Source organism: Physella acuta, unplaced genomic scaffold, assembly GCF_028476545.2.
Source record: "Physella acuta isolate Inbredline_101_S28 unplaced genomic scaffold, ASM2847654v3 ptg001064l, whole genome shotgun sequence".
Lineage (NCBI taxonomy): Eukaryota > Metazoa > Mollusca > Gastropoda > Physidae > Physella > Physella acuta.
The window spans coordinates 528454-546415 of record NW_026732581.1 but is presented as its reverse complement, the minus strand read 5'-3'; the positions used below and the strand labels follow the sequence as shown (position 1 = coordinate 546415).

Here is a 17962-nt window from a genome sequence, read left to right as displayed (position 1 = left end):
CCCTTTCCCCCACTCTCCCACCGTGAAAGCAGCCTCCTCTTAGTTACCTCCTTAAAGTTTAAAATCGTTTCAAACTAAATTATCTGCCCTAATAGCCGTCACTAAACCCTGCGCTACGATATGTAAACATTTAGTTTGACTACGACTCACCAAACCATGTGGGGGTAGGGTGGGGGTGGAAGTGATAGTGATATAGAGAAAGAGTGGGGACTGTAAGGCGCGCTTTGCAGCTTGTTTTCTGACGGCTCGCAGAGGAGAATTATATATATAGATTATTAACCAGCACTTTTAAAAAAAATTGACACAATGATCGTTCTTTTGAATTTGATGATAATTTCAAACTTAACTTGGGTTAATTGTAAAGTTTCAAATATATTATGGTTGCCTACTGCATTTATCAGTAAATTATGGTCGTTTTTTAAAATAGTGCATTGGTAATTTTATAACCTAAAAGTATCATAGGAAGATGTGTAATTAAACATAATATTTGTTTTAAAATACGAACTATGTGCAAGAAACTTATATTTTCAAGACTTGATATTTCATTGGAAAGAGAATATTATACGGAGGGTAGAGATTTATTCTGTGCCAAGTTACATTGTGTGGAGATCACAAGAGAAGATAATGAAATATCAGCTCTTGTCAACATGTCAGTCTATAGGATCAGTGAATTAGAGGGAAAGCTTATGTTGGCGTCTGTATCAGAATCAGATTCAAGAGTTCGAGATTATAAAGTAAATGGATCAAAAATTGATGGAAAGTTTTCAAAGGCGATTGGAGAGTTGACTGTGTCATTTACAAAACCTTCTGATTGTTTTATTACAGTGTTTGGATGTGATGTGTATTATAAAAATAGCAGGGGTCTTATTGAGATGAAAGAAAATAAAATCAAGCATGTTGATCAAAGAAATCATAAGCTGTTATTGTCGATGACCTTAGAGGCTAAGACTCCAGAGTTTGATAAATTAAACAGCGCTTGTATTAAGTTGAATTTACAGTTTTCAACAAACGCCGACCTATTTACCCAAGATATCGATAAAAAATCAAATATAAGCGAGTTATCAATTACAGAAAGGGCTGTAATAAGTACATTAGTATCATACGCCGCTATTTAGTTGTTTTATTTTCTACTTTTCAGTAATTCATAATTTGTGAATTCGACAGTACCAATTCTGCCACTGAAAATATTTGCTTTAAAATTGCTTTAAAATACTATCAGTTGGTTGTTAAGGACGATACCGCCCCCACCCTCATTTTCCCCAACCCCTACCCTATCCCCCCCACCTCCCGTGTAAGCAGCCTCCCTTAATTACCTCCCCTAAGTTTAAAATAGTTTCAAATTAAATTATCTGTACGATTGTAAACATTTAGCGTGAACCACAGCTCACCAGACCATGTGGAGGTGGGGGAGTTTGATTTATGCCTAGTGAAGAAGAGAGGGGACTGCAAGGCGTGCTTACAGCTTGTTTTCTAGGGTCTTCAAGAAGAAAATTATATATATATAGATTTACTACATATACGAGTATTCGAGGTGTGAATTACATTACATTATTTTACAGAAATATTGTATTTTATGTGATTTTGAATGTATTATGAATCCTAAAAAATTTTATGACACACTCTAAATATCTCCTCCTCTCCCCTGTTTATGCTATCTCCAGGTAACGGATACACGCCTAAACCTGGAGTCCAGTGGTAGCGTAGAGCTGACCGGGCCCTGACCTTGGACTACGGTCATGAGAGTGGAGCCTGAGCTAAGTGACTTGCGCGTTAAGGACGCCACAGTCCAGTCACTTTACATTCTCCCATCTACGGAGTTACATGATATGTTTGGTGTTGAGGCGCTTATCAAAATATAAACAAACATGATTGTGTTACCGCACCGTGTAGAGACAAGGATGTTTGACTGTATGTGAAGGTGATTGAAAAATTAATTTAAGTAATTATACTGTTATATGTTAATAACTATCTCATTAATGTAATCTATTATTGTTTTGTTGTGTCACGATAGTAATTATTTTCCAATGTTTATGTACTCTCTGTAAGCTTTAATGTACTTAACAATAATAGTTCAAGTCGTCTTCAACATTCCCACCAATAAATGACGTGAAGCTAATCTAGTACTTTGCTGATTCATTTTCTACGATAATTAATGTGTCAAATCCGCGAGAAGGGATGCTGTTTTGTTTGTACTTTGAATTTATCTATTAAAGTTATCTTAAATTTGAAAACTGATTACAATAAGTTTATTACATGCTTTGATAAGCTCATACATTTTACTATTATCAGCAGTTGCGTGAATTCGTGGCTAAAATCTAGCGAGAGGTAATCACATTGTCGATAAACGATGTGACAAAATTTCTCACAGAGCTATCTCTACTTTACTAGAGTGACATACAGCTGAAATAACTTGGCACAATTTATTAAAATATAAGATGCAGTCAAAATATTTGTTAAACACACAACATAAACCAGAAATAACTTGGCACAGTTTATTAGAATTTAAGATGTAGTCAAAACATTTGTTAAACACACAACATAAACCAGAAATAACTGGGCACAGTTTATTAAAATATTAGATGCAGTCAAAACATTTGTTAACCACACAACATAAGCCACCGAAAAAATATGACAAATAGCGGAAGTGTCCACAGGGGCCGGGAAATTTTATTAAGGGTTCCAAAATCTGATTGAAATTTTCTTTGATCATTTTTTCTCAATCAATCACTGAATGGTTCGCCTAAGCATACTTTATTAGAAATTTTAAATGTAGAAATACTAACACATCACACCACTGTTCATTGGGACCAAACAAGATTGTAACCTGTCATCGGGATTTTCGCCGGAAGACAGACGTATCAGCTCAGCAGCCCGACCATCCCCCCCCCCCCCCGCCCTTCCCGATGACAACGTTCACACGTATGGCACGGTTGATATACAAACATAAATGTTTATATGTGACTAGCCGCGACATGAAACTCTGGGAATGTTTCTTGGCCATTGATCTGGTCATGTAGAAAACAAAATAAAGCAGACAAGAGTTTCTTTTGGAGATTTTGTTGGCGCAGATCTACAGTAAATTTGTGTAGCAGGAAAGAACTTTGGGGATAAAATTCAAGTGAGATGGTTTATGTAGATACGTTTGTTGTTTGATTTTTGGATAACCGTGTCGTTAAAGATAATAGGACATTTTCTTTTTCTGTGCCATTGTTTTTGGACATTTTTGTTTGTTACATTAGCTCTTAATGGTGTTAATTTGCTGATTCATTTATGGTTTGAAATGAGACATTCGTCCTTATCCATACCTGTATCTGGTTTTCTGTTAAGGATCATTTCTTATTTATTTAAAACATGATGACACACCAAAACAATAATGGATTTCTACTGCTATCATTGTGACTTCTGCTGTTGAAATGCGCGGCTTCATCTTGGCAAGTGCTTTATACATATCATTTTCCCAATAGTTTATTTTCTTCTTTTTCGTTTAAATGCACGACATCCTATGAAAATTATTGCTCGCAAAGATATATTGAAATAAAAGGTAAGAAAATATCTAGAGTGTCTTAGCACTGACAGTGTATATCACTATTTGTTACCACCAAAATCTTTGAAAGTGTGGTTTTTCTGGAGTGCTGCTGTTTAACTTGGATCTGCTGAATTTCAATGATTGATTTTATAGTGGATTTTTTAAATTGTCATCTGTTGTCTCAACACTAAATTTGAACGGCTAGCTGACGCATGCTGGATCCGACTCTATTGTAGGGAAGTATCCGAAGAGATAAATTGAAACTGTTCTCAGTGTGTAGCAGTGGTTTGCTTCAGTTCCACGGATACAGAACTGTCTCGTTTTACACATAATCTTTAATCTTACTTACACAGTCGTCTATCAGGGGAAAGTTTGCTAAGTTCTGAGTCATGTAAGCTACAACGATAATAAACTCAGATTTTTGTAAGCAATATGCACTCCAATGCTGATGCTCTAGCAATAACACGGCTACTCCCATATGCTTTGAAAAACACAATTCAAAACCTGTCCACGTGATAACCATCCTATGTTAGAATGGTGCAGAAGTACTACGAATTCATGGCCTTTTTTTTACACATCTCGTAAATACTTTACATGTGTATACTTCTTCCAGTTTTAGCAATCATGGCTTGCAGAATATAACATGTAAAACTATTGTGCAGTGAAATGGCTCTTACTAGCTCTTTTAAAACAGAAATTCTTCCCAGCAAGCCTGTAGCTCCAGTATCCAAAGGTTATTACGAAACCAGCAGTCAATCGCTCTTAGGTATGATTTTATACTAACAAATTGTAATATTTAATTTTAAATATACAGAGCCTTATTTTAATTTTCTAAAGTTCTTGACATTTCGATTCAAAAGTATCCTTCTACACACTCACGCTTCAGTTTTTAGCTACAAAGACTATTGTCATTTCTCAATAACACTGGCTGGAGAGATCGTAGACCAAATCTTGTTAAATGTTGGTGAGCGGTTTTCACCAGTCACTTACTATAATGGGGTATAAATCTTACAGTTACACAAATAAGGTAGAAAACAGTTAAATCAGCTTGTGAAGCCTGGTTGCCGTTTATATTCTTAACTTTTACTGTGTATTATTACAAACTACAATTTGAAATTTGTTTTAAATTTGTTTGAATTTATTTAGCGCCCACGCCTAAGGTCAGCGCCCATTGCTAATACCCCACCCGCTCGTCAACTACCTAGGTACGCCACTGACATCAAGTACACTTGGTTATCATTGTGTCGACCCTACATGCATAACAATTGGCACATATAAAAACAAGTTAATAAAAAATCTAGTGACAATGTAAGCGCAATTTCCTTATGTTTTCTAAAAATAGATAGTGATCGCAAAGACGTATAATGCTGGGGTGCCTTCAAGCTAGGAGAACGATCGGTTTGTAGGTGTTTATGTAATTTTTAAAAAAAATTGTGACCGAGCGAAAGGATATTTTTGAAAATTGTACTAGGCAATATTGTTCTAAATTATGGCAGGAATCGATTGGTAAATGTTTCAAGTCGCTAAGTGGTCTGGTTGCCGAGATATTGGCACAAAACTGCATTTTTTTCGAGGTTTTTTGGCTTTTCCGGGAAATCTAGGAAGGAATATCGGGACTTTTTTTGGTCCACAGTCATCCTCGGAACTTGCTTAACATATTTGCTTTGGAACTAGTCCTCGGTATTGCTTCGTTGAGGAGGAGATACGACTTAAAGCTGCGGACACACATCCACACATCTACACATCCATACATCCATCCATCCAGAAATGACGAGTTATTAAACGCAATTGCCAGTATGGAAATTGCGCTAAAAAATAAAGACACATTTTATAACCTTCTCATTGGAGATTATAGAATGGAAAGGGAGGCTACGATTAAAATTATCCACTTGCTTTGAGAAAATTGTCATTATATACCATGGCAAAGATTTCAACAAAACAAGCTTATTTTAGTTTTAAAATAATATATATATGTATATATATATATATATATATATATATATATATATATATATATATATATATATATATATATATATATATACAAACACATTTTTTGTTTTATAATGATCATTATTATTTATAATTTGATAATGGGGATTTGATTAAAATATACAAAAATTGTAGGAATGGAGTAAAATAGACAAAACATCACATTGCAGAAATATTGAATTGCTATGATAAACAAAATATTTATTAAGATGATCCATCTTCCCCTTCTTGCTATCCCCCCCCCCCCCCAGGTAATGTTACACGCTTGGACCTGGAGTCTAGCGGCATCATAGCGCTGGACGAGACTTGATCTTGGACTGGGGTCAATGGGCGGAGCTACACGTTATATGTGGTGTTACGGCGCTTAACAATATATTATAACCCAATTTGTTTATTGTGCCACGGACGGTTATTGTTATTACAAGCCACCGTGTAGAGTGAAGGAATGTGTGGCTTTGTGTGAAGGCTAATAAAAACGTTCTTGTATCAACCATATTGTATATTAATAACGATCTTGGAATGGGAAACTTATAAACCTATGTATTAATCGTAAGTAATTTTAGTAACTATTTTATTGTGATGAATTTAGGTAAATGTTACTTGTTAAATACACGATGACATATCTGTAACATAAATATGTCTGAATGAATGTGTTAAAGCAGATGGTAGTACCTTTGTGAATTGTATTTTACAGCCAGTCAGCTTGGGGCTAAAAGATGTTACAGAGGTCCGTATAAGTCGGTAAGTAGTGACTTCAAATATTGTGATGATATACATAAATCCAATAGCTAAATATAGATTCGAGTGATAATACGGTTGAATACTCTTCTATATTAGTACAGATAATTACAATAATATTAAATTTATGCGGCAATCTATCGTTTTAGGTAGCCTACGTAAAATCGGCCGAGACTAGTAATGTATAAAAAGTGTGACACATAAAATTTTAGCAAATATTTTACATTTTGGTAGGATTTATGTTTTGAAAGTTACAAAAATTATTCAAAGTTCCATTATTGTTCTTGTTTTTAAACAATTGCATTACACAATTTTTAGGTAAAAAATAAAGCGATGTTTTCATCAGATGAACCCAGGCTCATTTAGTTTTGGAAACCACTAACCCTAACCCTAACCCTATAGCTTTCTGTACTTCTGAACATGGAATGGAATATTTGTTATTTATATCATTAGGGGCATTAGGTATCCTTTGGTCGCCTGAGATTTCAGTTGTGTCGTATATAATATTAGGTCCACTTTATATTGATGTTTTTTTCGAGTTCGAAATTTTCCTTTTGTGTGCTGTATTTTGTCGGTTTGCTCCTGCTGTTTTAGCTAGGCATGTTTAATTTTAGTTAATCGTATTTTGTGTGGTGTTGTCTTGTTGTATCTTGAATACTTTTGTGACGCTTAACACTTTACCGTTTTTGGATAAGATTTTTAGAGCGTTCTTGTCTTTATCTTATATCACGCCACGATTCTTTGTTTTATTATCGACTGTGTCGGTTTTTTATCTATTCTTCGGTTCATATAATTTAAACGTACTTTGGCGCAAAATAACTATATGGGCTGGCGTGTCCTAATCGATCTTATTCCTCTTAATTGTGTTGACAGTGTAGCTGTGTATGTTACTTTTCTTGCAAATTTCACAAGTTTATTTTTTATTGCTAATTGTAATCAAAATCAATGAAAAAGAGCATCACTTGATTTACTGTAATCAAATCCTTGTTTCTCAAAAGGCCAAACAAATACCAAATAATAGCAGGTAGATAATAGCAAGATAAAGTAGCGAGAATATAAGGCACACAACCAAAATGTTCAACTCAATTTAACTTATAAATAAGGACACGAACTTAGCTAAGGTAGAACTTGACGTTGTGATATTTTAATATATCTTATAATTTACCGGCACAATTTAAATATTGCATTGAAAGTTACCGTATGTTTGATACTGTCCCATTAGCCATATTCTGCCATATCTTCTATCGTGCTACTTTGCACTGACAGTGCGTTACAATAGTCTCAAATGAAAGCTAAACAATTTTTTTTCTAAGTTACCTACATATTTTCTTCTCAAATAAATCAAGACTGTTTGCATAGCCGGTACTGCTTTGGCAATAAATGTCAAGTTATTGATTCATCCATGGATCAAAAACTCTAATCAGTACAATTATATGGCTGTTGAAGTAGAGTTCATGTGTTTCTGTAAACTCGACACAAGTAGAATATCCTGGCCAATATGTAAGTTCTATAACGTGAGTAAAGTACCATCGTAGCTGTGTGGACAGTTACAATTTATAATCTCTAGCTCGTATCCAAACTTGAGAGTTTTAATCAGCCTTGGTCTTTACCGCTATACCACGCCGTACCATATGTTTAATAGCGTTACGTTTATCAGTTTTAAAGACATTAAACAATGCCATTCAAGAGATTATTCTACAATTCCTTTTTAATGACGGCATCGCTGTAACCTCTCATCTCGTCGTTTTAGTTTGCATCTTCCAGCTTCCAGATAATAACTAACATTAAAATAACAAAAGTTATTATCTGTTAGATAATTCAGACTATTTTATTATGTGTTCAAAAGACAAATGGAAAAAAATAAATAAAAGAAAACATATCATAAGTTGCATAAACGGGTGTGTTATTAAATATATAAACCAAACAATACATTAAACCACACAAAGGAAGACTTGATATAAAATTACTGTATATAATTATATAATAAAAATGTATGAAAACAATTGTGAAAATTAATCAAGCAAAATATGTATGTAAATGCTGTTCTTTAATGGTTTCCCTGTAAAAATATTTAACAACCCGAAATTTAAAATAAATTAATCAAGAAAGGTAACAATTAAAATTACCCACTAGATTAGTGAGAGTATAATAATGTAACTTGAAAACGATAATAAATGAATATTCCGAACCCAGTAATAAAAACAGTCTTCAAAATAAAACGTTTCCTAAATAAAAAAAAAAAAACATGCACAATAAGAAACAGGCCTACATTAGTTCTGACCACACGATATAAACATTTATTATACAATGCTTTACAAATCCAAAATTAACATTTGCTATCTCTACTTTATGTAATTTTTTGCATAGAATATGGATCTTTATATTTTGAGAAACTATGCCGAAAAATATTATTGAAACAATTGCACAAACATTACACACTATATTAAGGGTGATCTACACACAATCCGAGTGAATGGCTAATTACAGATAAAGTGGTAGATTACAACTACACTGCAAGTCTATTTAGGCTTATGCAAGAAATAAATGAAACCATCATAACCTTTTTTTTTTCTTTGATGGCTAGCACACACACAGTCAATCTACAAGGTATTTCAATTCTAGATAACTGCATGTATGATCTTATTATATTATCGTAATAAAACAAATTATGTTAGAGTTTTCTTAAATCATTTTCCTGAAAAAAAATGTTAGGATTTAGTGTTCCTTAATTTTATTACCATCATCAACGAAAAAAATCCTTCGTTAATTTTTTAAATTTTATTTGTTTTGATTTAGTTAGTCCTGTTTTTTTTTCTGAAGAGTGTATTGGTAATTTAATTTTTGTATATCCATTTTTTTACCACCGAATTGTTTTCGGGTTGTTTACATTTTACGAAGTTTCATCTCAACAACGTCTAGAGACCTCAACCAGCCTGTAACGCTACCCCAATGAATTCCTTTTAAACCAACTTCACTCGCCCATTCACCGTTCAAGTTAACATTGAGACAATTACTATACCACCAACCACCACTACAGCGTACAGCACAGTTTCCAGTTGACCACACATCGTTATCAGAGTCAATGGTTGTAAACTTCATGCCGTTGTGATAACTTAACCTGTCACCACCATTCCCACTACTAAATGACGTGTAGCTCATCTTATACTTTGCTGTTTCATTTTCTACCTTAAAACCTCTGTACACAGCGTAGTAGTCTTTACCTTTATCTTTCATGTCAAATCTGAGTTCATTATAACCCTGTGGTAGACAAAAGATTAGAAATATTTAGATATTGCATTGTGTTTGAAATATTGTATGTAGTGACCTGCTAATATTATATTATAATTATACATATTGATTAAACGTGACGAAAATTTAAAATTGATAAACGAAATTTTCTAAAACAAATTTACCACTTATGCCAATAATGATTGGTTGTGCAGTAGTTGATATTTATAATATGCTTGAAACAATTTTTTATAAAGTAAAAATATTGGATACACTTATTACTATAGAGCCTTCATGTATCCCATTATTACAACAAAAGACTTTTTTTAGTAAGGATTATATAACACTATCTATTTCCTGCTTACATTGCAGCTTATCAATCTATTCCCTTAAGAGAAATAGTATTTTTATTCAATTAACGAGCGAATGGATGAATAGTGGTGAATGTTGTTTGTAAGAATGGTATTTTGGTATTTGAATAAGTCTACCTGACCAAAAAGTTAGGGAAAATATAAAGTCGTGGGCGTGGAAAGTCTATAATAACTTGTGTTTTAAACATATATGGTCAAACTTTATAAGCTTAGGCGCGCATTAAAAGATATTTTCCTTAAATTTTGTTATGACGAAAATTAAAAGAGGTTTGAGATTTCTGATGTTCTTACTAAATTTGTTAGCTGATAAATGACGTCATTCCCTATCCAGAAGTCTCCAGAATTGGAGCCAAATCCGTTTTTATAATCGTTCCAAGTTCTTGTAAAGTTCACATCTCCTTTGATGCGTCTCTGTAAGAAATAACGAGAATGCTAACATAAAGTTTAAGCAAGTTGATTTGATTAATTCCAAAGTTTAATAAAGTATTATTTTACGCATGTGCTAATATAAATGAAATTATTGACGAAATTAAAACGCTTCTGAATAAAATAACGGCAGTGGTAAAACTGCGGTAAAATGAGTTCATTTGATTTATTTTAAGGCTTAATTACCTTTGAAATTTATTACGTTTTTAGTTATATCATACAAAAAACAATTTACATAAAATCAAAGCAGTCGTTACTTTATAAGACCTAATATTCTTTACATTAACTTTCTAAATATTTCCAATGCTTTATGTATGAGACAGTCACAACTATCACGAGATAAAACATTTGCTTGAACGTTTGGTTCTCTTCAAACTTGAAACCAAATAAATCCACATTTTTTTAATACAACACAAAAGATATTGAAAATAAAATTAATGTACACATAACATTATCATTGTTTATAACAAAATATGAATTTCTCTATTTTATTTAAAAATCCCTACTTTTATCAAGAACAAGAAAATAAACAAGACTACAAATCACCTTCTCACCATTAGACACCAAAACACTGACTTATGTTAAAAAACTGCTGTGTACTTGTCACCTGTCAACCAATTCAAATACTGGCCAACGGTCTGCCAGAACTATAACAAAACTAGAGCTGATGTCTTTTGACATCCATATAACCTTTTCAGAGTCATCATAATTTCAAATAGACAAATACTGCGTATGTCGTTCAACTATTAGATTTTGTTTTTCTTTAGACGCATCCAAATGTCAATGTTGTGTATAATACGTGTGTATTCAATTGAATAAATAAATCGTAATTGTTATAATAAAATATAGGAAAAAAAAACTAATTAGTTTAAAGTCTAAGAATAACTTAAATGACAAAACAACCTGAATAATAATCCATCCACCACCGTCAGTCTTGGTATCACACAATGTTCTGCTGACGTCTACTCCAGCCTCTGTCATGTCCGCTAAAACACTGTTGTTCATGTTGGCACATTTTAACTGGAGTAAAAAAAAAACGTGTTCAACATTTGTTCTAAATATCAGTTGAAAACACCGGGAAACATTTCGCTACTTTGCTTTAATATTCATGGTATGTTATTTTCTACTGCAACATTATCGACTAGCAAAACACTTAACCTATATCGAGGATTCATTTAATAGAATGCTCAAAATATCACCCTAAAGTAAAATACCTGTACTTTTAAAGTACTTAATCCCTCTGTAATAGAAATTGATGGAATTGTAAACTGTACATCCAAATTGGAAATTAGCAAAACTTAAAGAAGCTTAGCAAGGGGAGGGTGCAAACTGCAAAGTCGATAAGAGGGGAGAGTGACACGATTATGTGCCACACCGGGTGACAACAGACCTTTCTACGTCACAGTTTAATTATATAATTATGTATATATATATATATATATATATATATATATATATATATATATATATATATATATATATATATAAATAAATAAATATATATATATATATATATATATATATATATATATATATATATATATATATATTGCAGTAAAAGAAAGAGCGTACCTGTTCACGTAGTCCACTGATGAGGACATTACTTTGATCTGATTCATTCATCAGATTTTGCATTAAGCTTTCAATCTTCTCCATACTGGCGTTAAAATGCATGTCTGTATTGTTTAAATGAGATACAGCTGTCATTAAATCATGAAGTTTCCTTGCCTGTGCTTCTGAATACATTTTATTGTTTTCCTCCAGTTGCTGAATACGTATATTTTGACGTTGTTCCACCACCGCTGTGCTATTTTTTATCATTTCCTTAATCACGTTTAATAAATCTATCTTAAAATCATGCATTGTTTTAGATAGAACTTCACTGTGATTTGACTCCTGAGACAAATTCTGAATAACGAATGATACATTAACAACACTGTAGTTCAGCTTCTCCAGTTGTTTGTGTAAAATATTGTATAAAGTTGAAACATTTTGTACCGACTTAATTTGTTTTTCAAGTGTTTTATTGTTTGCTTCTGTCTGTTGAGTTGTTTTGAGAAAAATTTCAGTTACGTTGGATTTAAAGTGTGAAAGCTCTTGATTAGTTTTATCCACTCTGTTAACAATTTCATTGTATGCATTCGTTATGTTCATAATTTTCTTTTCAAGTTTCTGAATTTTTGACACATCATCAATTAATAGGCTGTTAAGTCGATTTTCCATTGCATTGGTAAGGTTAACTAAAGTGTCAACTCTCTGTTCTAAAGACAACTCTCTCCCACGTTGTATTAGATCTACAGTTTGGTTAGAACGTCTGTCATCTGATGAAAACTGTAAATTCATCTTCAAGTCAGCACTGTTTAACTTATCAGAATATTTAAAAGTTTTTAAAAAATCTGACATTTTATCAATTGTTTTATCAAACTCTGGAGTTTTAGCCTCTAAGGTCATCAACATCAGCGGCTTACGATTGTCTTGGCCAACAGGTTTGGTTTTATTTTCTTTCATCTCAATGAGACCCCTTTTATTTGTGTAATACACATCACATCCAAACACAGTACTAAAACAATCAGAAGGTTTTGTAAACGACACAGTTAACTCTCCAATCGCCTTTGAAAACTTTCCATCAACTTTTGATCCAGTTACTTTATAATCTCGAACTCTTGAATCTGATTCTAATACAGACGCCAACACAATCTTCCCCTCTAATTCACTGATCCTATAGACTGACATGTTGACAAGAGCTAAGATTTCATTATCTTCTCTTGTGTTCTCCACACAATGTAACTTGGCACAGAATAAAACTTTTCCCTCCATGTAATATTCTCTTTCTAGTGAAATGTCAAGTCCTGAAATGTAATAAATGTAATAAAATAAAGCACTAAAATCAGAAAAATTAAATGATTTAAGAATTTTTTAATTACATTTCACGTAGAAAAACTTCCGAATAGTTACATCTATTTTAATTCGTTTGTGGAACATTATTTCCAAAGTAGTCTATAAATTGTAAGAAAAATTACATTTACAGTCATGAAAATAGTATTTTAAATAATAAGTTGTATTATTGTAATCATGGTAAATTATGATTCAATAAGTTTTAGTTTATTCAAATTACTTGGACAAAGCATGCATTGAAAACACGCCCATCTCTTTATCCAAGTTCGTGTAATTTTCTCAATTTTTAAAATACAAAAATGAATATATAACTACGTATTAGCGTTCACTAGAAAAAAACTCAATTAAAACAAAAATATTATTCGTTATTATTTTAAATATCATATCTCAACGTAAAACAAACTTCAGCCGCCAAAAATCATACATGTATACGCTTTTCTGTTTAATAGAAATTGGATTAAAACTGAAATACTTTATAATTTGCTAGTGTAGAATTGACGTTGGCAGTGTTTACGGCGTGATCGGAAAAAACGGGTAAGAATGCAACTCCAATGTGCCGATTTCGGTCAATAGTAAAATGATGTAAAGCATCTATTATTATATATAATACATAACTATCATGGTGTCTCAACTTCTACCCCCTTATTGCTACCACACAGGTAACGGTACACACCTGAACCTTAGTCCTGGGGTATCGTAAGGCTGACCGGGCCTCAACCTCAGACTGCGGTAGGGTAGGGAAGCTAAAGTCCGGTCACTCTACCTTCTCCCTTCTTCGGAGTTACATGTTTTTGGTGCTGAGTCACTTGATATTAACAATTTATACGTATTTCGGTGCTACGGCACTTGTTCTCTACGGAGAAAGTTAATTTACTTTTTGGAACGTGTGTATAAGATTGTGTGGCTTAATTTTAAGGTAATTGAAAACTTACATTTATTAACTGTACTGTTATAAATTAATCAATAAGTATGGAATGTGTATAAAACAATGTTTGAATGAATTTTTTTTTACTAATGGTCATGGTAGGCCCCATGTCAGGCTAATGTAAAGTGTATTATCTTTGTAATAATAGTAAAATGGTATGTGTCTGAAGGCTGAACGAATGTGTATATCAAACAGATGTTAGGAAGTGTATCAAATGTATTTTACAGCCGGCCAGCTTGGGCTAAAGACAAGACACTACAGAGGTACGTGTGTGAGCAAGTGAGACCACTCCGCCCTGTAGACCAGTCGCCCATTTCAGGCTAAAAAATTGCTGGAATGGAACAAGCTCAGATGGGAGAAGCACCCAGCGTACCTCGGAATACAGCCGGACCAGAAGTTGACCCTGACCCAGCACATTAGGAATCTATGTAAGAAAAGCTTTAAGAGGTTGAGCATTCTCAAAAAACTGATCCATACCAGGTGGGGCGAAAACGCCAGGCTCTTGAGAGGTGCATGTATTGGCTATGTGAGAGGGGCACTAGAGTATGTGTTACCCATACTGTCCCATGCAAATAAGACCGCCCTGGAACGTGTGGATAGAGTCTAAAATGAAGGGCTGTGCATTATTACCGTGGCATATAGAACCACGCCCATCTTGGCCTGCAAAATCATCGCGAAAGTCGAACCCATGAAGATTAGAAAGGAAAAGGCAAATCGGAAAACGGCAGAACGATTCGCAAGGTTGGGCGAAAGCGAGCTAATGCACTCCGTCCTGGCTGAATGTCGGGTGCGCCTGAAACGGCAGAGCTTTGCAGGAGCAGCGAGCGGATTGCAGAATAGGCTTAAAATGCCGGCGAATCGAGTGAGGCTCCAAACGGTGCCAGAGAGACCGCCCATGGAATTGCCAGAGTGCCCGGATCTAAGCTTCCAGCTGCAAGACGGTCTGAAGAAAGGAGAAGACGTTAGTGATTTACTTAAAGCTGCGATATCCTGCCCTGGATCAGCCTCGATAGGTTTTACGCGGGTAGGGTTCGGAGCCTATATAGAGTACTGGAACAGGTCTGAATGGCCCGTGCAGCGGCACTAACTATGAAGCAGAAATTACCGCCATCATGGAAACGCTCCGAAAGATAGAGGAACTCTTGATGAGCGGGAGGCCGTATCTAACGGCGCGGTAATCTTTACAGACTCCATGTCTGCTTTGTAGGCAATGGAGAGCTACAGCATGGACGATAACGAGGCTGGCGTCCTCTCAATGCTCTATGGTGCCGATCGCATTGCGAAAATCCTGGGCAGAAAGATTTGCTTCCAATGGGTGCCTGGCAAAGTCGGGTTAGCAGGGAACGAAAAAGCCGACTCTCTTGTGAACAGAAGGGCGAAAAGAAAGGCCGCTACCATTCCGTTACATATAAATATTCGATTGTAAGGCTGAACAAAGCATACAAACGGGAAATGGAAAAGGAGTGGACAGATGGTTCAAAGCCCGGACTGTCTTCACAAACATGAAGAAGACCTCAAGGTCTGACCTATCCCGGACCCTGAAAAAGGCTTTGGGCGAACCGAGTCCCACCCAGAACCAACCCGAATCCCCCCCCCCGGTGATGACCAAGTAGGTACGCGGGAGGTAGGCAGGAACCAAAGCCATTATACGCTAGGCCATAGGCGGGCAAGCCGGGCGTACGCCCAAGTAGGGTCGAAACGCTGCAGCGGTCGAAGCGTCGCCGCCATCCCTTAGCGCGCCCCTTTCCTTCCACTCCAGCGATGCCTGAGAACCAAGGCCATGCCCTGTAGCAGCGATTGGAAGCAGTCGAACCAGTGGGAACGACTGGGGGGGGGGGGGGTTCGGCACGACCAAACCCATTCGTGAAAGCGAAAACACACCCCGAAACTGTTTATAAAACGACCGTACGCCACCCGTGATCGACGGATAAAAAAGCGACCAACAGGTTGCGTATTCGTGAGACCGCCTACAATCCACACAATTTCCCATTAGTTGGGGTTCGCTACGTTGAGGCCTTCCTCGCTAATGGGAGTCCAACTCCTGCGCCGGTATATCCGTGTCATTCGAGCTTACTTTCATGTGAATAAAATGCTTCTTGCTTAAATTAACATATTTCAAATTATTTGAAATCAGAATATTTAAACACTTTAGATTTTGTTTTGCATGATTGATTTCAGCGGAAAAAAAAAATAGGGTTTGGTTCCGTTAGTTGGAAACCTATTTCAAACTATTGAACAGAAATTAAGACTTGGCTGATTATTCTGTCCTTGCACCTGTCAAGATATTTCCTCTGTCCGTCGACAAAGACGTCAACAAGCGAATGTTTGTATACCGCGGTGTTTGGTCATAAGTTAACTGTGACATTTTAGATATATACAAATGTACTCACCACAGGTAAACATGATATTTACAACCAACAGAGCCGTCAATAAAACAGAAGACATTGTAGAGTTTTGTAGTTTTTTATCACACGAACTGGAGACTTCTCGAAACCGCTGATTCTGTTTAGTGTGAGGATATCGCCATCTATTTATACCACAAAGTTTCGTTGAAAGTAAAAACCGTTAAGACTAAGACATGTTGATAAAAACATGTGTGAATTGCTTTCACCGAATTCCCACGTTACAAAACCGTTGAATAAACCGACGTATTTTTTAAAATGATTATGCCAGGGTGTGGGAACTGAGCTTCACACCAGTATCACGTGACATGCAACGAGTTAAAACAACTCAAGCACCAAGATAAGCGCTCAGTTGTCTAGATTATATTACCGGAGTCTTGGCCTTGAGATTTACATAACAGACATACGAGTGTGAACATGTCAAGGCAACCTTTGACCCTGCAGTAATAATGTATGTCAATCTTTCATTCCTACGATTTAAAAAAGTAGTTCTCAAAATAAAAAAAAACAAATGTTTATACTCAAACCAAAACAAATCTTTAAAGGACGAGTAAGCTTAGCATTTGCATGAAAAATAAAAATGTATATTTTTTAAAATGATTTTTCATACCAAAATTAACCATGCGTTGCTTAATATTAACAAATATCTTCTGTACTAGAGGATAGTAGCAATAACCCAATAAATGTTAAAATTTAGTTCAAAGTAAATATGTATAGCAGTAAACCTTTACATGATTTTTTTATATTGATACTACAACAAGCTTGCAAACAAAGAAGATTTTTTTGGTCCTAGGTGCTTTGACCATAAGGAGTTTGACCACAGTGGAGCTTTGACCATAGGGGCTTTGACCATAGGGGGGTTTGAACACAGCGGGGCTTTGACCACAGATGGGTTTTGACCATAGGGGTTTTGACCATAGGGGTTTGACCACAACGGGGCTTTGACCACAGGGGGGGGGGGGGGGTTAACCATAATATATAGATTTTAGAATATAAATTATAAACTGTTATTTGATTTAAATATATGATACAATTAATACGATTTTATACATGTTTCCTGAGAGTACGTTAATAGAAATTAACATGTATTTTAAAAAAAGTCAAGAACGAAATAATTAGTCTCCACATAAAGGCTGGTGCTAAGCCTCATAGATTTAAAAAAAATATAAATGGAACACAAATAATGCGACATATATCAATTTTCACAAATAAATAATGTAGATGTACTTTAAAATACATAGCATATATAAAGGACAAAAAATGATAAAAAACTTGCCACAAATATAGTCAAAGAAGTAATACTTAAAATGGTTAACTAAATAACAGATGTGCTATAGCACGCAAACCTGTCAGTACATCTGTTTGACCATATGTCTGGACAGCACGTTGTAATTTTCGTGCAGCATCTTGTATCGCTTCTCAGCTGGGTAGCTTGTCATCTAAACCACTCTATGTCAAA

At 34.9% G+C, this 17962-nt stretch overlaps 1 protein-coding gene across 1 annotated transcript in view; it reads right to left on the bottom strand.

The window, feature by feature from the left end:
• Positions 1-14773, bottom strand: part of LOC131955372 (angiopoietin-2-like) — a 47486-nt gene extending 32713 nt beyond the window's left edge. The window contains exons 1-4 of the mRNA XM_059319493.1: positions 14732-14773; positions 14369-14525; positions 11854-13130; positions 11185-11301 (exon numbers count right to left, since the gene is read on the bottom strand). Of these exons, the coding sequence (XP_059175476.1) occupies positions 11185-11301; positions 11854-13130; positions 14369-14525; positions 14732-14773 (1593 nt within the window). The remainder of the gene's footprint in view (positions 1-11184; positions 11302-11853; positions 13131-14368; positions 14526-14731) is intronic.
• Positions 14774-17962: the final 3189 nt, after the last annotated feature.